The sequence below is a fragment of the Tachypleus tridentatus genome, chromosome 10 (assembly GCF_004210375.1).
Source record: "Tachypleus tridentatus isolate NWPU-2018 chromosome 10, ASM421037v1, whole genome shotgun sequence".
NCBI classification, from domain to species: Eukaryota; Metazoa; Arthropoda; class Merostomata; order Xiphosura; family Limulidae; genus Tachypleus; species Tachypleus tridentatus.
In genome coordinates this window covers 40,687,501-40,710,973 of record NC_134834.1, presented here as the reverse complement: position 1 = coordinate 40,710,973, position 23,473 = coordinate 40,687,501, and the positions used below count along the sequence as shown (strand labels likewise).

The 23,473-nt window shown below is 30.6% G+C and overlaps 1 protein-coding gene across 3 annotated transcripts in view; it reads left to right on the top strand.

Moving 5' to 3' along the window:
- Nucleotides 1–14,784, top strand: part of Fnta (farnesyl transferase alpha) — a 32,796-nt gene extending 18,012 nt beyond the window's left edge. For 2 of the 3 annotated variants that reach the window (XM_076460985.1, XM_076460987.1), the window contains exons 3-8: nt 835–939; nt 2,743–2,853; nt 4,895–5,062; nt 6,801–6,863; nt 9,593–9,764; nt 12,023–14,784. In XM_076460985.1, coding sequence (XP_076317100.1) covers nt 835–939; nt 2,743–2,853; nt 4,895–5,062; nt 6,801–6,863; nt 9,593–9,764; nt 12,023–12,133 — 730 coding nt within the window. In that variant the 3' untranslated portion in view covers nt 12,134–14,784. The remainder of the gene's footprint in view (nt 1–834; nt 940–2,742; nt 2,854–4,894; nt 5,063–6,800; nt 6,864–9,592; nt 9,765–12,022) is intronic. The other variant, XM_076460986.1, reaches the window with a different exon arrangement.
- The last annotated feature ends 8,689 nt before the right edge of the window (nt 14,785–23,473 follow it).

Sequence of the window (23,473 nt, the reverse complement as noted above, 5' to 3'; positions counted from 1 at the left end):
GTGAAGGGATGGTTAGTGCATACTTGAGTCTTGTGTATTAATGATTTAGAATTATTAGCCCATCAGGCAAATGCTGTTGTAAAATTTGAAATCAAACTAGATATTTTATGAATATGAACCTTAGATTGTATAAAAGTACTCCATGAAACTTCTACTTGAACAAAACATAGCAGTATAATGAAGATAATTATTAGACAGGTTTAATAATATTTTAAACTAATAGAATAAATAAATTGGTTCATACATCATTATATAATCTCCACTTCACCTACAATAAAAGCGAGTCTTTGGTGGTTTGTGGTTTTGTTAGTGATGTTAAAGTTATTGAAAGAGTGTCTTACTGACAAGAACTAGGGGTTTAACTGTTTAGATCAGTTTTTATAATTTCTGATGTGCAAGAAATCTTGAGTTCAAATATGGGCCAAGGAATTAATAATTGAAATTAATACAAGAAAATCTAGTACCCAGTATAAGGCTTTGTTTAGGATAGTGGAAGAATGATAGATTTAAAGAAAAGGGAGGGCTTATTAGGAATTTTGCCAGTGGACCAATTCTAAATGTGGTTATAGTGTGTGCAGCTTCAGCTTTTTATTCTTCATGTGGGAGATGCAGAAATTAATTATGGAGAAGTCTGTCTTTTAAAATTACTCTTCCTGTTAGCTTGGACAAGGATCAAGAATATTCATATCAACTTATTCTTTTGGCTAGTGAATAATTTTCAATGCTGATTAAAAGACTAAAATATCTTTCTTACATCTAGATACTCAAAATGTACTTTTAATAAAGAATTTTGGTGATACTAATGTAGTACAATAATTGTTTTTATCTTATTAGGTACTTCAGAAGGGTTCTGCTTCAAGCTCTGAAGAAGGATTTACATAAAGAATTAATCTATGTTCAGTCTGTAATTGAAGATAATCCAAAAAATTACCAAGTGTGGTAGGTGAAGTTTTTCTTAATTCTGTAGAACCATGTTTATTTACAACTTTGTTTATTGTAAACTTCTGATCTCTCCAATGCTATGGCAGTCAGTGTTCTGATATAAATAGCCAAAAATGTGTTTCTATAATTACTTATAATGTTTGTATATGAAATTGAAGTAAAACAAATCATAAACTAAGCAGTACTTGCTGCATTGTACTTTTAGGTTTATACATTTATATTTTTTCTGAAAAACAAAGCTATTGCTTTAGATATTGTCACGAAGTTTAATAGCTTTTTGTCACTATATTTAATTGACCAGCACCAGCTCCTCCATCATGTTTAATGTGAGATTCTTGGTCTTCATGCAGAGTGATAAGCAACATTTCTAAAGTTACCATTTTGCTTACTTGGAAATGTATTTTAGCTAGATTGTTAACTTTCTCGACCATATCTCACCATCCCTTTCTACCTTTTTCACTTCTGGTGCATATTATTTGCTTCATCAAGAATGAGCCTACAGTCATGCTAGTGCTCATGAGGATTACGGTGTATGGAAGTTGTGTCATTATCCTATTGGTGGGGAGCTACAGTATCATGGTAATTATGCTATAGGCTAATACATTACACATTAATATTTAGATGTGGGAATTTGTTCAATGATTGTAGTATATGCAGGAAATTCCATTACAGTTATAGCTCTTGATGATGCAGAGAGGTAAATGGCTGTAAGGAGTACATTTTCAAATAATAATTCTAAAATAATATATAAAGTATAATTAATGTGTTTTTGTTTGTTTTCTTAAGTGTAAGAAATAATGGAAAAGCAAATCAAATTATGATGGTTTTAAATCCAGTACTAGATACTATTTGTGAACTTTTACGTTTATGAAAATTGGTTAGGTGTTTTCATTGTGAGAGAGATGGAAATCAGGGGACATCACCAACTCCCACACCACCAGTCAGGACAAGGTTACAATATAAATTCATATATTTCTCTTTAAAATAGTCAGTACTACCAGTTAAAAGCCTTGAACTAATAATAAATGATAGTTGAAAGACATGTTATTTTACTTGAATTAATTGATGATTGTTGTATTTATTTCAAAGTTTTTAGCAGGTCTTGTTGTGCTATTTCAGTAACAAGCTGATGAATGTATCTTGGTTTTATTTATTGATTACTGTAAATCACTGAAGTGAAGAAAGCTGTGTACTATGTTAAGTTTTTATACTAAAAGTGTGATTGTATTTTATTGTAAGAATTATAATTTTTAATTTGGCCATATAACTGTTTAGTAAACAAGTATGGCAGTTAGGTGAGTATGTTTTAATTATTTAATTGGGGACTCTAGAATTTGAATACGCTTAAAGCTTAGGTGAAAGTTTAACAAACTGGGTTCATTTCAGAATAAATCTTTGATATTTGAAATAACCTAAATATGTAAGGTAAATACCTAAATAACTAGGACACAAAAAAGAACAAAAATATTTTTGTTGTAAAGAAATGTAAAGGATCAGATGCTTTGTAGATTTGCTTAGATAATCTTTGTATAACTTTGGACAGATATTTGAAGCAAACTGGAAATATATATCGTGTACATATTTAGTATAGTAGAAAGTGGTTAAAGCTGTATTTACATTGTGTTAGGTGCTCATTTAATTTAAAACACCATGATAATACTTGTGATATTGCTGTTTGGAATTGTTTGGTCTTAAAACTTTGTTTCTTGAAGATTGTAAAACATACCTATAAAATTAAAGTTGCATATATTTCTGCAGTAAGCTGTTGTTGAAGTAATGTTTGGAAAATATTTTTTAAAGGCATCATCGTCAAGTTATTGTTGACTGGCTACGTGACGGTAGTCAAGAGAAACAGTTGACTGAGGCTGTGTTAAAAGTAGATCCAAAGAACTATCATGCTTGGCAGCATAGGTAAGATACTGCATTTTGGTTTAAGCTGTTTTTCTGCTCTATTACTGTTAAAAAAATAATGGTTATTGTCCAGTTTTTCAGTTTTTATGCAAAAGTAAATACAATAGTTTCTGGTGAATACGACCCCTCCCAATAAAACTTCCATTCAAATATGACTTTGCTGTGTATGGAAAGATTTTATACTGATCTGCCCTCCATAAACAACATACTGACTTTAAACTTTATATTAACTTGTGAAGTTGATTTGTGTTGTTTTGAGTTTCATTTTTATGTTCAATTATTGCAGAGAAAAATGTTTGATTATCTTGTTCACTAATTGGAATAAGAAGATCTAAGAAGCTACAGTATTTGCACAACACTTTTGAGAATATGTAACTAAAATCATGCAAAGTTCAGGTGTTTAAGAAAGCCAGTGTTAAAACCAGGATTTAAGATCTCATTTGAACAGATGCCATTAAATGCATTCTAAAAACATTTTAAATATTTCCCTGTTATTTAATAAAAGATATGACAAATTAGTAACATTTTCCCAGGGGATCCACTTTTTGTTTTGTCCATCAAGCAGCCAACCTGACTGTAGTCAATTTCAAAATAACTGCTGTTAAAGTATAAAATTACCTCTTTTCAGTTTCTATATGCATATTGGTGGTAGCTGTAAGGAGTTGAAAAAAATTGCTTGTTTCAACTCTGTTTCATTCAGAGAATTTTAAAATGAACGAGTCAGAAGGTAATCTAAGCATCTTATTGTTTAGATGCACTTCTACAGTATTTAAAGTATTACTGTTGTATTATTGAAAATAAAGAGTGCCAAAATAGAGCATTTTCATAGCTCATTGGTTATGTGGCAATGTTTCTGAAGTTTTTTAAGTAGGTTTTTAAAGACTTGAAGGTTTATTTTGAGATAAGGAACCTGAAACTTTTGATAAAATTAAACCTTGAATTATAACATACATTATAATATTAATTTCTTCTGAATACATTGATATTAAAAATGTGCAGTAGAATTTTAAATGTAAGACAATGACTTAATCAAAAAGCATTTAAAGAAGATTTCATTGTGAGAGGGTCAATGTTTAAAAGCTAACACATTTATAAACAAATTTAACATGTATTTTAATCAGTGCACCTATTATATTCATACATAGTTAAAAATTAGTTTCCTGAGGATGTACACATGATGTTAATGCAAGTGAGAAATTACAGTTTTGAAATTCTCCCCTATTTTTAACATAAGGACTCTTTGTGAAGTCACTTCAAAAGATGATGGAGTTGCTTGAAAATAGTTGCTTAATTATGTTATATTTAGCCTGAAATCTAATAATACACATCTTCCATTCAGTTTAAGAACAACTGAAAATTTACTAGCAGGATTCTTAATAAAAAGTTATTAAAACAAAAAGAATGCACTTGTAATCCAAAAATATTGCTGGACCTGGACGTTTACAAATTACAAGCTTAAAACTAGGGAAAATGTTAACTCCACAAAAGAACCTGTCTTGAAGTCACACTGAAGTTCTTCTTAACAATGCAAGATAGATGAAATCTGCATGCAAGATATTGTGAGGATTAATGAATACTTTGAACGAGAATGACAGAAACCATTCTGAACTTCTTTTTTTTCATAGTTTTTGAAACACCCTTTATGATAACCAACTTTTCTGAATAAAACTTGTGATTACTAGTGTGCTTGTGGTGAAGTTTTGTTCCTAAATTATAAGTGCATTTTTAAATGTTTATGGAGTTTTTTGTATAGTCATCATGTATGCATAATTGTTTGTGTAAGTACAACTTCAGTGAAAGGAATATAACAGTTGTGCATTAAATGAAAGAGCATAACATAAAACATATTTATACCTTGGGTGATATAATTTCATATTATGTGATATGTGTTTTTTTGCTAAACTTCTCAGCAATGTTTTTCTTAATAACTGTTGTTATATAAAAAAAGAAAGATAAGAAAAAAAGCACCAACTCCTGCACAACTTACTCCTGTCTGAGTCTGATTAATATTTTATAAGGTTTCTTTGTACTTTTTCTTCAGGCAGTGGGTTTTGGAAGAATTTGGTATTTGGGAAGGTGAAATAGAATTTGTTGAACAATTATTGGAAGATGATATTCGTAACAATTCTGCATGGAATCATCGTTGGTTTTGTATTTCTCGTACTAGCTCTGGAGAGTTAATGGAAGACGTACTCATGAAAGAGTTGAGGTAAATTCTTAATAAGTAACCATTATTATTATACTTCACAAAGCTTGTTCTGGCAATAACTTCAGAAGAAAACAATATCAAACCTTGATAGATATGTATTGTATTTCTCTAAATTTACTTACATTTACTAAGCTTTCTTTAACTTATGTTCTTGGGAGGAAAGAACAAATCATTTTGTTCTGATTCAATGAACAAAAGGAAAAGGAGCTGAAATATGTTTCAACTGTAATTTAAAATTTAATAAATCTGCAGATTGAACATGTATATTGTATCATCTGGTGCTGAAAAAATAATGGTTTACAACTACATGATGTTTGGGGTACAATTTATTAAAGTACATTTTTCATATATTGAAAAATAAAACAAACTTAGTTTAAGGTACCATTAAAAGCTGTTAGCATTTAATCTCATTGAATACAACAGAAAAGCTTTTGTTGTAGTACCTTTTAATGTATAGTAGTAGTTTGGTGCTTTTATTTTTTTTGTATTTTGCAGACAATGCAAGAGAAAGTTGTGGCTTAGAAGTTAGTAATCAGTCACATGCTGCACTGCATTGTATAACAAACATGCTGCAAGTTGTTTTATTAAATTTTAAATGTAACATTGTAATAGGTCATGATGTTGGAAAGAGTTAAAATTATTTTTAAAACTCAAATCAGTGAATCACATGACAACCACAGTTAATATGACATTGCAGTGGAACACCATTTATTACAACAAGTTCACATTGTGTGCTGTTTTATGGGTAACCACTAAAACTTGACCATTTTTGGGAAGGATATGTAACACCTTTTTCCAATGCAAGATGTTCATTCATAAGATCTTAAAGATTTGTTCTGATTGTGGTATACTTTGCACTTAATGATATGGTAAAACATATGAATGTGGATGAACTTGAGGAATTAGAACCATCTATAAAGAGAATGTCCCCACCCCCACCCAAGTGGCACAGGAGTATATCTTTGAACTTGCAACACATTTAAGGAGAATATACATCTAGAAAAGCAAAACATCTGTTTACACACCTTTGATTTTGAATCTAAAATAGAGAAGGAAGTTTCAAGTTTAATATAATGTACAAAGACCTCTATTTTGGAAGTGAGCATTCTGGTACAGTATGTTTTAAGGTAATTATCTATTTAAAGCTTTCTACATTAAACTTTTGTCATTGATAACACTATATTAATAACTTTTTAGGCTCTAGAATATACATATTGGTTGTATTTCCTGACAGGGCCCGGCATGGCCAAGCGTGTTAAGGCGTGCGACTCGTAACCTGAGGGTCGTGGATTTGCATCAAACATGCTCGCCCTTTCAGCTGTGGGGGCGTTATAATGTGACAGTCAATCCCACTATTCGTTGGTAAAAGAGTAGCCCAAGAGTTGGTGGTGATGACTAGTTGCCTTCCCTCTAGTCTTACACTGCTAAATTAGGGACGGCTAGCACAGATAGCCCTCGAGTAGCTTTGTGCGAAATTCAAAAACAAATGAGTATTTCCTGACAGAGTTGTCACAGATCATGTTGTGTTTCTTTAAGCAAAAAAGTTCTGATTACTTGAAGAATAAGTCAATGAAAACTCACAATAGTATTGTTTTATATGCAGTTTTACATTCATGATTCTGCAAAGAAAATGTTTTTTTTTCAGAACATAAATTTTTCATTGTAAACTTGTGTGAGGTTTGTGAAAATTGTTGAGAGTTACCTAATATATTGTTCTTTTTTGTTTGCTTTTTAACAGATATGTAATGGATTGTATTAAAAAAGTTCCTTCCAATGAAAGTTCTTGGAATTATCTCCAGGGGTAAGAATTACTTGAAAATAATTAAAACTTTTATATCTTTTAGATTCCTTTGTGTATTGTAATCTGTATTGAAAGAAGAGCAGTTATTATTAATAAATGATTTACCATTGAACATCGATTTTCTCTTTTTTTATCATTAATATCTTGTCACAGATAGGTCAAAGAGGGCAGGTTATGACATTTTAAGAGTTACATTCAAAATTTAAGCTGTTTTGTAATCAGTGTATACAAATAAACTTGGTGTCAAAATGTAGTTAATAAATCAAATTTGAATGATATATCAGTTTCAGTTGTAAAAGAAAATATTCAAATAAATATTGTTGCCTTTGCTAGTACAATGGTAAGTCTACGAATTTACAATGCTAAAATCAGGGGTTCGATTCTCCTCATTGGGCTCAGCAGATAGCCTGATGTGACTTTACTATAAGAAAGCACAAACACATAAATCTTGTTTCCACTTGTGTGAGAATTGTAGCATTTGTTTGCTCTATCTTTCCATCTTTTACTTTGTTGTTGTGCCTCTAATGTTCCAAATTGAATGTGAATTACTCATTATAATATAGATATTACTAAGAAAAAGTAATTTTTATAGTCTTCAACAAAGTCAGATTCACTTACTGTGCCCTCACGTGTCACACACTCTATTTCACAAATTGCCAGTAATTCTTTTTAACATTTTCTATGACATCATGTATAATCACTAGAAAGACAAAGTGTTACTCTGCTGAATAATTTATAATGTCTTAGTTAGAAAGCCAATTAATTTATAACAATTAGTATGACATGCTTGCTTTTTGCACATTACTTTTTTGTCTTTTGTGCATATTTGAAATATTTAATATACTACTGCCATCATATAAAATGGCTCTCGTGTTAACATTGGAAGTCAGTATTGAGGTTTCTGTATTGAAGCATTTAACCATATTTTGCAAAAGTATGCAATTAAAATTTAAATGATGTACTAGCTTTGAACTTGCACTGAACATTTCAGGTGAAATATTTTTATTCTGTGTGATTTTGTCACAATTATTATGAACGCAATGTCATGTTTGACAGTTCTTGGATTGTGTGTTCATGTTGCTTCCCTCTTTGACCAAAATCAAATTAATATTGACAAACCTATGTAATGTATTTACTTGCAAGATGGTAAGTTTTCAAAATTGTTGTCTTAATTTTATGAAAAGAATATTATAGATGACGTTTCATGTATTTCAGTGTTCTGAATTTATAATGACTTTGTTTTAAGCATTACCTATTTCTGTTGTGAGGTGCTGTGGAACATCTAAAGCTGATTGAATCTTTCCAGTATGGTACGTTACCTCTACTCACATAAACTGCTATTCTTGTTCAGTGCTGCCTGCTATATGAAATTTGTTTTGCATACAACAGTCCTTGATCTCCCACAACTTGGTTCAACTGAGTCTCATGTGCAAATCATCATGCAACAACCTTTCACCAGTAGGAATGCAGCTCATCCTCTTGATGCATGTTTGATTCTACTGAACTATCACTTTTCACTTGGCTGTTTTTGTTTTTGCTTTCTTTCCATGTTATTCTTTTCAAATATAGGAAGTGGAGGTATTTTCAGTTTTTTCTACTTCACTCTACCTAGTTTAAAGGATAACTTACCTTTATTGCTCCTCTTTTTTTTCTTTTTTTTTACTACATGGGTCATAATGAGTTGGTTGACCTTGTTAGGGATTTAGTGCCTCACTTTTTGGGTAAGCTGACTTTGGACAAATAATCTGTTATACTGTTATAATTTGTTGAATATATTAATATCATTATTTATAGTTATGCGTTTCACTAATCTATGTTTAGATTTTTGTGTATATCTTGTAAGGGTAAAGTTTTTAAATTAATGTTTAGTGGTATCTTTTTGTACTATAACATCAGTTTAGGCCTACCTTCCATTCATCTTACAGATAAATTGCGAATTAGGTTCAATTTACTGCTTCTTCAGTAAATACCATATAGTTATGTAATTTTAAAATATGATGACATTTTCACAATTAATTTTATACTTTTTTGCAGTTAATTTCATTGCTGAGGACCTTTGTGTCCAAGGTCTGCCCAGCCTTCTGCAAATATTGTTCCCCTTCCTCTAACTGCAAAACTCATTCAGAACAATCTTTGTTTTGACGGTTTTCCTCCACCTGATTGTGAATTGATATTCCTGGGCCTATACTGCAGAACCTGATAGGCCTATCTCACCCTTTTTATACACAGTTCACAGTTGTTTTTTCCCCCCCTTTTCTAAACATTTATAGTTCCTGTTGAGCCTTTTATATCACTTTTGAAAGACAGTGCTGGCATTAGCATGCCTTGCTGTCCAGTGTAGATGACAGGATGTTTTCCAATTTGATGTTCCCTATCTGTATTGGTTTATTTATGGGGATGTTGTAGATTTGAATGAGTAGTCATAAATACAGCACTCCTTTGATTGAGAATCCCTCATCCTGTCATGGATATCGTTTTCCACTGACTGGGATTTGGTAGAATTGCATAGAGGGATTGACATGCTTCAGGAGGGTGTGTTACACAATGATTTGCATATTAGATTCAGTTGAACCAAGTTGATTTTTGGATATGTGGGGGGGCTCAAGGCATGCAAAAAAAATTGCATATAGAGGACAGTACTGAACAAAAATTGCTATTTATGGGAGAGCTGATAAGTACCTATCATAAATACATCTTGAGTATAGGAAAATTATAACTTCTTCCTGTAGTATCCTGGAAGAGAGAGGCTTGACCAAATATCCTTTTATTTGGGAATTCTGTGAAGAACTTTACTCTGAAGGATACAGATCACCTTATCTTCTGGCATTTATGGTGGACTATTTGCAGGCTAAAGGGGAAGAAAATGCTGATAGTCTTGCATCAGTTCAAAGAGCCATAGAGGTATCTATGTTTTTTGTTTTTGTATTTGTTAGTACAAAACTTGGATATATTTTATCCTTTTCTTTGTTTTTGTTTGTACAAACTTGAGGTGTTTTCATTCTGATTGAAGCAATATAAATAATATTGCATTATTAATCCTTACCCTAAATATCTGGTTTTTAGACATTTGAAATAAAGCTAATAATACAAAGAAGTCACCAATTAAACTAGTTTTGCAACATAACGTTTATTATTCATGGGAACTTTTGATATAAATAGTGACTGTCTGTGGTATCCTGGTTGGCCTGATGAGCTCTAATATTGGGCAAAAGGCATCATTGAGATCAGGTATTGCAGATGTAGTGTATTTCATGTATTATGTAATATTTTTTTGTTTTTACTTAATTTCTTGGAATGCAGAAAGTTTATTTTGTTCATTATCTTTTTTTATCATTCCAAAATGATACACCCTGTTAAAAATCGAACAAGTTATTCTCCATATTTTACCCATTTTTACACGTGTTTTTTTTTTCTGTTTAAATACAGTAAAGTTTTGTCATTGCAGGCCTCAAACACTCATCTGAAAGAGTTTGTGTATAATCTGGTGGACTCTTGAAGACCTTTTTATTTTTTTTACATTGTTTTGTTAATAGTAATTTCATAGTTTTGATGTTTCCTTTTTTACTTTAAATCAATTTGGACCATAGTAAAAGTATTTATGAACCAAAATGTCTGTTTAAATGTTGAATACATTTGATATTCCTATATTGGTGATACTAATTAATATTTATGTACTTTTGCTTCTGGAATGTAAAATATGTTTATTGTGCAAATATATCTCTTATGTAAGAGATGTTGCTTATAACATCTGATGAAAATACTTTATTTTCATCATAAAATGAATTGTATGTAACAGATATATTATAACAAAATTGAAGCACAAAAATGCATTATCCTGAGACATTCAGAGTATTAGAAGAACTTGACGTTCTTAGAAAGTAAGTGTGGGGTAATTAATATGAAATGGAAACAGAGTTTTTCAGAACTGACAAAAGGTATGTTATGAAGTTAATACAAATCAGACACAGCCATTCAGAGCAAATTGAAACAACTTGAAATTAATAGATGTTGGAATAAGTTGGCTCTTCGAGACAGGCAGAAAACATAGATTTATAGACATTCTGTATTTTTTAAGATTTGATAGTGCTGTCCCATTATTTGGTGCACAAGCATATCAGGTAATTATTAAATACAATAATTATAACTGCTTTTATTTTTAGTGTATTTGGTTCATTAGTGTTGGTACTGTACTTTTTAATTCAATTTTTTGATTTATGCAGCCATCATATACTATTTGTTATTTTTAACAATGTTAAAGACCTCTGCTTTAGTGCATTAGGATCACAATATGTGTGTAGCACACTTAGTCATTAATTTTACAAATTGTCTAATAACAAAAGGTGTATACATTTATGTATATATTAATTGATGGAAGTTGTTTGAATCATGAACTTTGGAGAATGATTTTTCCTGCCTTAAACATATTCTTTTTTACATAATTTTTAAATATAGGATATATGTGTGGTATACGTAAAGTTTATAAGTTTATTTTTTGCATTAACACTAAATAAAACAGTTTGTTAATTTTCTGTAAAATTATCTTTTCCTAAAATTGAAAGCTCTTATACAATTATCTTAAATTATTCCTATTATTTTGGAAAGAGACCCTTCTCAGCTTGCCACAAACATTCTAAATGAACTATGATTTTCTACTGTTTTGATTAGAAATTCAATGGCTTTATAGCTTAATTGAATTTTTCATTCATTAACTTTTTGAAGTTAGTTTGGTTTTGTGTTGCAGATTGTTAGTAGTGTACCATCATGTGGCATTTGACTTTTCATATTGCATAGTCTGTTTCCATTAGTTAGTGTTTGACATTTAACTTCTGTACTGATGTGCACTTATTCTTTAGGTAAATTTATCTTAATATTTATAATATCTCAAACACTGCTTAAGAGTTGAAGTACAGTTTGAAAAGTAATGTAGTGGAAATTTTAACAATATATTTCTGCTTTTGATATTAATTTTTAAGAATTGTATAATGCTTATTAAAATTATATTACATTTTATCATCTTTGAAATGTAAAGTTATTTTTAGATAGCCTTTATTGTTAGTGACAGTTAAAATTGATTTTCTGTGAACAGAATGTATGTATAATACGTTTTTATAAAGTTATGAATTTTGTAAATTAACTAACAAAAGCCTTAATTTTTGTAGATTTGTAATGCATTAGCTACACAACATGATAAGATCCGAGCAGAGTACTGGAAGTTCATGGCTCGAAAACTTGGTAAGAACCATGAAGTGAGTCCTAATTCTTGTGACTGAGTCAAGATATGTATTTCAGAAAGTACAAGTCGCATGTATGGTACTTGTTTCAGATGTACTCATAGAATTGTAATTCATTCTTACAGAGAATATAATGGTGAATAAAGTTTTTGATGAAACAGTTGTTTTTAAAACATAAAAATGAATAAGTGTGTGAAATGTTATAAAACTAAAAGATAATGTACTCAATAGATAGCAAATACCCCCCTACCTTCTTTTATACATTGCTAAGTAACATATCATAAGGTTTTGTGTGGTGTTTTCACAAGAAAATGATTGTTACTAAAACCTACAGTTTTGAAGGGGTGAGATGTAGAAAGTTTTTGCTTCACTTAGTAGTTTGTTGTATTTGTTTGTTTTAATACTGTCTCAGTGTTGTGGTGATAGGTTAACAGACCACGTATTCTCAGTTAGTGATGTGATGACTCAATTCTGTCTAATAAGTGTGGCCAACCATACCTCACTATAACACTGTGTTGATCCTTTGGACCAACCTCACATCTGGAAAATTTAATTATACTATTGTTTACAATAATTCTGAATTTACTATATGAAACTTAACTAAATAAGGCAAGTTTTTAGACAAAAAAAATTCATTTTTTTAATAAGGTTTTTGTGTTAAAGATTTGTCTGTTAAATTATAGACTTTAATGACACAGCTTCTTGACTATTCCAAGTGTAAGGTAATTTTCATGTTATGAATACAAGTACTTTTTCTTTATTTTACACTTTTCATATTTAATTTTCATAACTACGAGAAAAACACCAAAATGAAATTAATTTTATTTTTCAGTGAAACTTTATCTGTTTTTTTCACTACCCATACATTAACTTTAGAACAACCGTCATGTATGGTGAAATTAAAATTTGAAAATTATGAAATAAAGTGAACATGCCTTTTTCTTTTTTGAATAATTAATTGTTTTAATTGTTGGTAATTTTTCACATTCCTTCCTGCCCCCATTTAAATTATTATATTTTGTACCAAATGATGCATTAATTCTTCCACCCAGGGCAGCAAATCACATTGAGAAAATCATAAGTCACATATGGTAAATATCATGAGCAAAGAGTGTTGAGAGCTTTCCAAATGAAAACTATAGTATTACATCACACTTATTATTTTTTAACTAAGTTGATTTTTCAAGTTCAAATATGCATTTGATAATATAACATGTCATGCACTAGAATATAATGTCCAAAAACTTACTATAATTTAACTGGCTTATTAACCTTTTTAACTAAGCCATAAATAGGTTTAAAAAATTCCATTAGCTGCTTAGAGTTCCATAGCAACTGCCACACTTTAAGCAAAATACTATTGAAATTTTATTATAAACATGCCTATCAAGTCTGGGCATGTAATTGTGATATATTCTTTCAAAGCTAAGCCAGGCAGGTAAAGCTTCACCTGTGGGTTGAACTTACTTATTTGTATCTTAGCAGATCAAGAAGACAGGAGTTTCTAATTTTGAATTTTGATATATGTAAGTTGTTTCTTATTGGTTGCTCATGTTGGGAGGAAATTAAAGCTAAACATGACCTTTTAAAGATGTGTCAGATGATGTAGAGGTGAAGGTTGAAAGCCTTTATAATATTTCCTTTTGAAATCAAAAGTTAAAACTAAGATAATATGAAAACCTGAATTATAAACTACATTTTGATTTCAAGTTTACTGATATATATGTACAATAAAGTGAAGTTTTGAATATAACTGTAAATGATCATGACATGCACACTTTGACCAAGCCAATCACTTAAGGGTAACATATATTTTGAGCATTTTATATTTTTTGAATCTATATTGAACTCATCCTTAGATCTCAATCTTATTATGTAAATGTTTTAGGTTATAATCATTAAAGAGTATTAATTTTAAAAAACAAATAAAATCTTAAATGTTTTCTGATGGCAGATATGTTGAAGATTGTCTAGTAAGATGGCAAACACCGTTTGTTTTAATGAAAATGAAGAAAAGCACCATTTCCACACAATATTTAACAAAAATCAAACAGACCTTCAAGTAGTATATTATATTTTTAGAGGTAGGTATTTGAGATGTATGGAAGATTTTTTTTTCAGTTTGGAGGATAGTTTTTACACTACTGCAGGAGTGTGTCTTAATAAAGATTGAAGCATAATTAATAAACTTAAATTTGTATATATTTTCAAACTCTTTCAGCTGTAAGTCTTTAAGAAAGTTTTGATGTAGCTTCTTGTGTTTAAATACAAATCAAAATTAATGGGACATCTTACTACTTAAACACAGGTATGTCTATACATTCTCATTTCTAATTTAAGTTTGTCAGTTACTGCTCGTAATTTGTTAATGAAAAAGAGAGAAAAGTAAATCTAAATGGCAACAGTTATAATAGAATGAGTTTCATAAGTCTAACAGCTGTGTATGAAATAGTATACTTGCCATGTAGGAAACAACATGTCAGCTTGTAAGATTAAGTCACCCATTATTCATACAGCACCTAGTCTGGGATATTTTGACATTTACAGTCACATTATTAAATACTTCATGCTATCTTCTGCTGCTGTAGGAAAACTTGACTGTATACATTTTATTGTGATATATCTTATCAGTATGTTTTTTCGTATGTGTTCTTTTTTATTTCAGGTCTAAAATAAAATTCTTAAACCAGTTTCTGATTTATTTGTAATGATTGCACCTTGTAACTGATACACATGATGATATCTTTGACAAAAAATTATGCAGACATGTAGTTTAAAATTGTATTTAACTGTGGATAAGATTTAGTGTAAAATAAAACTTGAAGGCTGAACACAACGAAAACATTATACAACTCATGGTTTTCTCCCACACAATTTCATTCTATCATTGTTAAACATTTTTTCACTTTACTGCTGCAACAAAGGGAGTGGTCTAAATAATAGTATGATTCTGAATTTGTGCTTTGTTGACATGATGTTTGTGAAGTATGTTCAGCAGCTAATCAGGTATAATATGACTTGTTCTGTTGGCAAGTTGAAACAGTATGTTTAATAAATATCAGTTGATTTTAGTTAGCATGTCAAAAGGAGTTTTCAGCTCTGGACAAATAACAGTATTTGAGGTAAAAGACACAAGGCTGTACCACGTGTTAAACTTAAATTGGAAGCAGTTGAAGTAGACTTTTGGATTGTAAATGATGAAAATGTTTTGCTGATACTTAGTAAGCTTAGCCAGTTTTTTTGCATGTATCTCTCATCTTCACATCACAGTTCTGCCTTCAGTCTCCGATTTTCTTAGTAATTTTTTTTATAGAAGTTGTGTCCAGTCTCTAACAAAGTTAATATAAATATTTCTATTGCTTTCTCCTTGCTGTGGTGGCATCAGTTTGTTAATATAGATCTTGTTTCTAGTCTTGAAGTTAAAATAATTATTCTCATGACCTCTCTCCTGCAATAGCATTAGTTAAAGGATAGCATTAACATCTAATTCTAAATACTGATTAAAATGTATTTTTGGTTTATTTTTGACATACTTTTCCTTTTGTGATCAAGTGCCTTTAAAGCATTAGTTAATTCTGCACAATATTTTGTCATATGAATGTGTGCTATACACAAACTTTTTTTGTAACATATATTTTTCGCTTCTTGAAACATTGAAAATCCACATTTTAATATTGTTTGTTGTAAGAAGCCTCAGACAAACACTTATAGTTTATATGCTCGTGGAATAACATTTAGTTTTAAAAGAAGATTTGCACTGATACATTTGTCTAAAAAAAACCATTGCTATTACTAATCTGTTGGTAGTTCAGCTATTTTATTTTGTATTATCTAACACTTAACATGACCAAGGTTCTGGTAAGTGAAACCAGTTAGATGTTAGAACTTCATACTTTTTTGTTACAAATTTGTGAGGAAATTTGATTTGTGCAATTCATTTTCCACACTTTCATTTAAATAACAAAAATTCGTACTTGCTTTTTTTAGGTTTTTGGAGCAAACTATACAGTGTTGTCTTACATTTTTATTATTTCCATCTTTCTCTATCATTAAGATATTAATATTACTATTGTTTTGATTGTCTGTTCTTTTTAAATAATTTTCATCAAATTCTTAGCTATCCATCTCTGAAAGTCTTTATAATTTCCAATACTATTTCATCTTTCTTTGAAGAGTTGTTGTATGGGATGACACCTGGTCCAATATAACTATACCAGTTTCCCAGTATTATATATCATCACTGCTTTTGGTTTCTTTTTGCTTTGTTGTCTGTTTTGAACTCTTAAATAGTTGACTGGCTTGACGTGTGGATGGTGCATCGAGTTTTTGTTCATTTCCATTTTATGTATCATTAATTGAGCTTTGAGTTTCCTTTCTATAAATATCTATCATGCTTTCTTGATAACCTTTGAATATGTGTGCCTTTCCATTTTAACTACTACAATTTAATTCTTTTATTGTTGTAAAGTTCATGTCATGACTAACGGGACTGTTGTTCACATTCTCACCTATCCTATCCAAATGTATCATGACTGAAAGAATTTCTTGATTTCATCACTGTCAGTATATTTTGATGTCTTTATTCTGACTTATCTGCTTATAGCTGTAGTATTTATAACCAGTTCTGCATATCTGTTTCATCAATGGTAAGGTTTGTAACTTCATCATCAGCAAACAATAAATATGCTTTATAAGGAATTATGCCTTTCAATACTCTTTCTTTTCCAGTAAAGGGACATTTTTTATTCCTTGAGGAAAGTTACCCCACATTTTCCTCTTCCAACATGCATCCTTCTCCCTCATCTCTCATTTTCAGCTTCTTCGATATTCATGGCTTTTTTTTTATATACAAGATTATTTGACATTTTTGTTTTACCAAAGCTATCATCAGAAGATTTATTTGCACAAAGAGTTTTCCAGTATGAATCAAAATTCACATCATCATAGCCTGAGGCTTCAAGTATTTCATCTTCAAGATATGTCTTGGCCTTTCTTTTTTCTCTTTTAAAAAGTGCTTATCACAGTTGTTGCCAGCAAGTGATCTGTAGTGTCTTAATTGTTTATTACTATATGGTTATATGTATCTAACAGTTCTATACTGAGTCATAACATAATGTTTAAGGACAACACAAGGCCTATTGGTTCATCTATGTTTTCTCATCCTCTAAATTAAACCTATTAAAACCTCAAAGTCAATCCTTATTCAGTCATGCCATTCTCAAGCTTTATCTCAAAATCATTTAAATTTACTGTTCTCATAACATCCAAATGCAAACCACTCTATTAGAAAAATAAAAATTTTTCAGCTGAAGTTGGCTGTTACTTTGCCAGAATATGTTTTTGTGTTCATTAGTCCTACCATTCTAACTGTTAAGTACAAAAAATTACACATCAACATTATCAATTCCCTTAATAATCTAGATCTCCTCTAACTTTTCTTTTTTTCAAGAGAAAACAACTTCAGAGATTTTAACCTCTCCTTGTGTAATAACCTTTCCATTCTACGCACAATTCTAGTAGCCCTCCTCAAAACTCTTTTCAACAATTCAATATCTTTCCTTGGGTAAGGATCACTAGAGTGAACACAATACTCCAAATGTGAACTAACTAGTGACCTGTACAATGAAATTATATTCTTGTTTTGACTTGCATTCAGTATTGCTGTAGATGTGACCTAAAGTCCTAGTTATTCTACCACTAGTAACAGCACACTGATTGGATGGGCTTAAGAAACTGATCAACCATTACACCAAGATCCTTTTCTTTTACAACTCTGTTAAGGTTATTCCAATCACAACAACTTACATAAATTATAATTAAAATTTATTTGCAATGTAGTTGCCTATCCAACTAAATGATCTGAATTATTTTGTAAAGCATCAATATCCTCCTAACAGCACCCAAGACTTTGTATAAGTAGTAAATTTAAGTAATTTATTCACCATTTTCCATCTATGTCATTAATGTGAATCAAAAACAGCAAATGTCTTAACATTGGCCTTGAGGTACCCTACTTATGACATAAAGTTTGAATGAACTCCATTTATAGCAATCTTTTTTTTTCCACTCTGACACTCTTCTCTCCAATCATATAACTCATCTCCCACACCTATAAATAATGTTTACTAGCCTTTTTATGTGGCACCTTGTCAAATGCGTTCTGAAAATTCAGAAATACTAAATCTACACTTTTGCTCTCATCTACAAGCAGTAATTTTTTCAAAGAATGTCAAAAGATTTATAAAGCAAGATTTTCCCTTAGTGAACTATCCTGACTATCTAATAAAATTCTAAACTTTGTTAAATGATTTTGAAAAACTTTTTCCTTCAGTTTTTTCAAAATTGCTGTGACAATTTTTATCACTTCTTTTGACAAGAGGAGTAACATTAGCCAATATCTAATATGCTGGAATCTGCTCACTATTTAAGAACTTACAAACAAACAAACAAAAAAGCAGCAATTGACTTACAACTTACACACATAATTCTTAATCTTCTTCAAAATCCATGGGGAATATTATCTAACCCATTATGGTTTTTTAAATTTCTCATGTTTTAAGAAGCTCTGAATTTATGTAATTATCTTTTTTGATCATGTTTCAGTCTCTCAGCTATTTATGATGCTAATTGCTTAAATCTTCATTAGTAAATACTAAAAAAAAAGTAGAATTTAATAACCCAAACATGTCATAATCATCATCCTTCTGTAACATCCTTAAAAGATCTAACCCCCATCCTAATGTTTGTGTATCCTTAATGTACATAAAGAAATCCTTACTGTTAACTTTTACATTTTCAATCAAGCTTATTTCATGTATCCTTTTTGTTGTCTTAATCTCCCATTTAACTAAATTTCTTGATCTTCTATAATTTTCTAAATCTGCCATTATGTCAGTCAATTTAAATTTCTTAATGTTGTGATGCCTTTCTTTAATTTTATCCCTTATAACCCCGATGGGCCAATCTAGTTTTTATATACAGCCACTCTTTTGCTTTCTATAAAGAAAAAGTATCTTTAAAAATATGTCCACATTTGGTCAGTGTTTCCAAATAACTCAGCTGCTCAATTCACAACAGCTAATTCTTGTTGCACCCTTTCAAATTTTCCTGTTTTAAAGAAAACAAACTTGTAGTTAATGTATCATTAGACTTGATCTCCAGAGGCAGCAAAACAACAAACCTAATAGAGCAATGGTCACTAGCAAAAGAATGTTCCACAATTTACACCCTCTCAACCATTTCTATTTTAAAAATTAACAATAAATCTAAAATAGCATTGTTTCTAGGTGATATCTTCAGCAATAGGTGAATACAACGATCTTTAAAATTTGCCCGAGACCATTTTATCTTATGATTTGACTAACATTCTCTCATATATATGCCTGAATAATATAATCTATAATTATAACATAATTTACTGCAAAAATCTTAATCTCACTGTAAACGTTCTCATTAATTACTATTCTACAGTACTATCTGGTGATTTGTAAGCCTTTTCGCTTTATATCTCCTAATAGAAACCCAAATGGATTCAATCTCCTTGCATAGCCAGATGGATAGGATACTTGACTCATAATCTGTGAGTTTGAAACACCGTACCATGAAACATGCATACCTTTTTTACCTCTGCAAGCATTATAAAGTGAGGTTAGATCTCACTATTCATTGGTACCAGAATATCCCGAGTTAGTGGTGGATGGTGATGACTAGTTTCTGTTCCTCTAGCCTTTAATTGCTAAATTAGAAATGACTAGAGCAAATAGCCCTTGTGAGCTTTGTGCAAAATTCAAAACAAACCAATCTTCTTGGTTCAATCCTCAGCTTCAACAGGATGCAACCATCATTTTACATATAAAGCTACTCTTCCTCATCTGTTTAATACTTTATTCCTATAAAATAATCTCTAACCTTGTATTTCAAATAAATTTCTGTCCTGAACATTGTATAGCTTTAACCATGTTTTAGTTATTCCCATTACCTCAAAATCCTCCATTTCTACTAGCTCTCCAAAGTCACTTATAAAATTTCTTATACTTCTGGCTTTACAATAGTTACAACTAAGTCTACCTTTAGGATTATTTCTATACTCTTTTTACTATGCTGAATTTTTCTCTACATCTTATTTTTATATTTAGTTTACCCAGAACCCTTCTTACCCTCTAGTCCGAGTTTAAAACCTCCCTTACAGCTGCGTTTATAGCACTTAAAAACAAGCCAACTTCTGACTTATTTAACTGTAAAACTTATTTCCCCAAAGCTTCCTTTTCACATTCAACTGGTCCCATTAGTTTAATCTGCTAACCCTTATGTATTAACTTAAGCCTAGCATTCAACACTTATGACTTACTTGTACTTTAATCTGCACAATTAATTTTCAGCAGTAACCCAAACGTAATTAAGTCACTGCCATTTTATTTAAATGTTTTTATCAACCCCTTGTTCTTATAAATTAACTACTCTTGTCAACATTTCCCTACCTCATTAGTCCCTGCGTGCACAACAAAATGTGCATCATAGCTAGTTCCCTTTATTACATATCTTGATCTGTTAGTTATATCCTTCTCTTGTAACCCTGAGTAGCATAATCTAATTCCTTTCTCCCTATTTACCTCACAAACTGTCATATTCATATATCTTTCAAATAATCATTTTTTACTATAACCTAAAGTTTATAATTTACACCATGTTCTGTCCATTTTGTTCTCCTTCCAATTTTTTCTTGTCTACACAAGCCAAGGCCTGAAATCTGTTGCTCAGTAGAAATGCTCATGATAACTAAATTCACTACTTTTAACCCTAATAGTCATTGTTAACTGATGTATCCCTTGCATGTAAAAGCTTATACTCCTCGTGAAATCCTGCTGTCATTTTCATACACTCCACACTTTTCTTTAATCTATTGCTTCTTCTTTAATTAGAACAGCCTCAAACTTCTCCTTCAATCTGCAAACTCTACAAAATTGCATAACACAGCTAGCTTTCTTAGCAGTCCCGAATTGCTGTATAAAACCCACTCATCACAACCTAATAATCTGGGAACACTTAACTCCTACATTAGTCTCAACCACACACTTTATCTTCACACTAAAGTAAATCTATATTAACTGAATAAAACTAGTCTTTACCATAATTAATATTTGTGTAATACAACATATTTAGTCCCCTGTGATATAACATGCATTCAATATTAAATATCCAATATCGAGTGGAAAGATATGCAGAGAATAAACTTGAAAATATAACAAATACAGCAAAATTATACAAGTATGTTCTAAGAATGCAAAATCTGAGTGCCGTGCCATCCTATACTTGTTGACTCTGAGGGAAGTAGAAATTGATTTTTTTCCTTCCAGAAATACTTCAAGCAGCAGTAGTCAGACGCCCACCGGGAACAGTAAATGGGAGTGTAAAATGAAATGATTGCATGAGAAGAAATATTACTGTTGATGACAAGAATAAAAAGTAATATTCCAGGTTAATGAAATATCACGTTATTACTGGGACTAGTCAAAGACAACAAAAAATCAAAGTCTTGTCCCTCGTAGTGCAAATTATGAGTACCATAATGCAAAATATAGAGATTGTTTTTCAGTCAAAACGTAAAACTTTGAAATGAAAAAATAACACTTAAACCTCGGAGAAGAGAATATTAGAGATAGAATTATATTTCAATTGTTTTCATGTACAAGTGTAAAGACAGAATAACTACTTACTTGAGTACCCATTCACTTCTTGATTTGTTGATGACAATTGGAAAGCAGTAGTTTAGTTTACATTGCAATTAAAATAAATATATATTGACAAGGAAAGTTTAGTGAATTTTGTAGGTAGTTAAGCTGAACATTTAAAATAGGATGGGCCTGTGGTCAGATTTTTAAATTAACAGTTTGTTTGTTTTTGAATTTTGCACAAAGCTACTCAAGGGCTATCTGCACTAGCCATCCCTAATTTTGCAGTGTAAGACTAGAGGGAAGGCAGCTAGTCATCACAACCCACTGCCAATCTTGGGTTACTCTTTTACCAACGAATAGTGGAATTGACCATCACATTATAACGCCGCCACAGCTGAAAGGGTGAGCATGTTAGGTGCAACAGGATTCGAACGCCTTAACTCACCTGACAAATGGCGGGCCTAGCCAAAATGATGTAGATGTTGGCCTAATTATATTTGATATGTTGTGAAATAAAATATACACCTAGCATAAAAGTATATGTAAAATAGAAATACAAAAAAGGTATGTGTATAATGTTATGAAGTTTAAGCCATTTAGTAATAAACAATTGTGGTTTCACATTATAACTTGTTGTCACTTTAGTACAAATTAGTTCCTTATTTTTATAGTGGTTACAATGTTGGTCAAATGGACCAAATTCATACAGAGATAAAATTATGAAAATAACAGAATACAAACTTTTCTAAAAAAGTGATATTTATGTGGAAGTTATTAGGAGATTATAGAGATTTTCATGTAAAATTTGACAATTTTCTGATAAAAATATTTTTTTAAATCTAAAATCTATATTAAAAAAGAAACAAGAGAGGATCCCCAATAGTAGCAGCACGTAAAATTATTTTAGGCAGGATTAGGGTAAATTGATCAATGAGACCATTTTTTTCATTTTTATTCAATCTATTTTTATGTGCAAACAATACCAAGCATGGGGCATGCATATACCCAGTTCTATTTTATTATTCATCAGGATATTTACCATCCTATGCTCAAATGAAAATTCTTTTAGACAGAATTAAACTGAAGTAATCTATGTGACCTTTAGTTTGATCAATCTTAAAGAGTATGATCTCCTGAATCGTAAAATTGTAATTACTCAAGAGGTGGCAGAACTATGACCTACAATTTTGAACTTAAAAAGCTTGGAGCTATTCTATGAGCTATTAAAAATGCACAAGCAAAACATTAATTAAAAAATCAGACATTTTGGGTTTGAAATCTTAGTAAATTAATGTTTTCTAATAATCTGCAAAATTTCATGAATACAGATGCACATTTTATAAAGTTACAGTATATTTACTTTGGGAGGATACTTTGGTGTACTTCACCTAGATCTTAGTAAAAAGGTTAATGCAAATCTTGTAGAAAGGAATTTTTATTTAATTTTTAGTACTTTGTGACATAATCAAATGCTATTAGGTAGCAGAAGTCAAAATCATTTTCTGGATAATGAATTGAAAATGCTTGAATTTAGAGATCAACACTATACTTGGTATGTATTTGCAGGTAATATGTCCAACTGGTTGAACGTTTACACCAACAAAGCAGTAGCAGTAGTTAGAGCAAGACAACAAGATCTGGACACAGGCTGGCAAACAGAAGATTCAGTATTGGCCATGTGTTGTTGAGATTAAGAACTATGTGACAA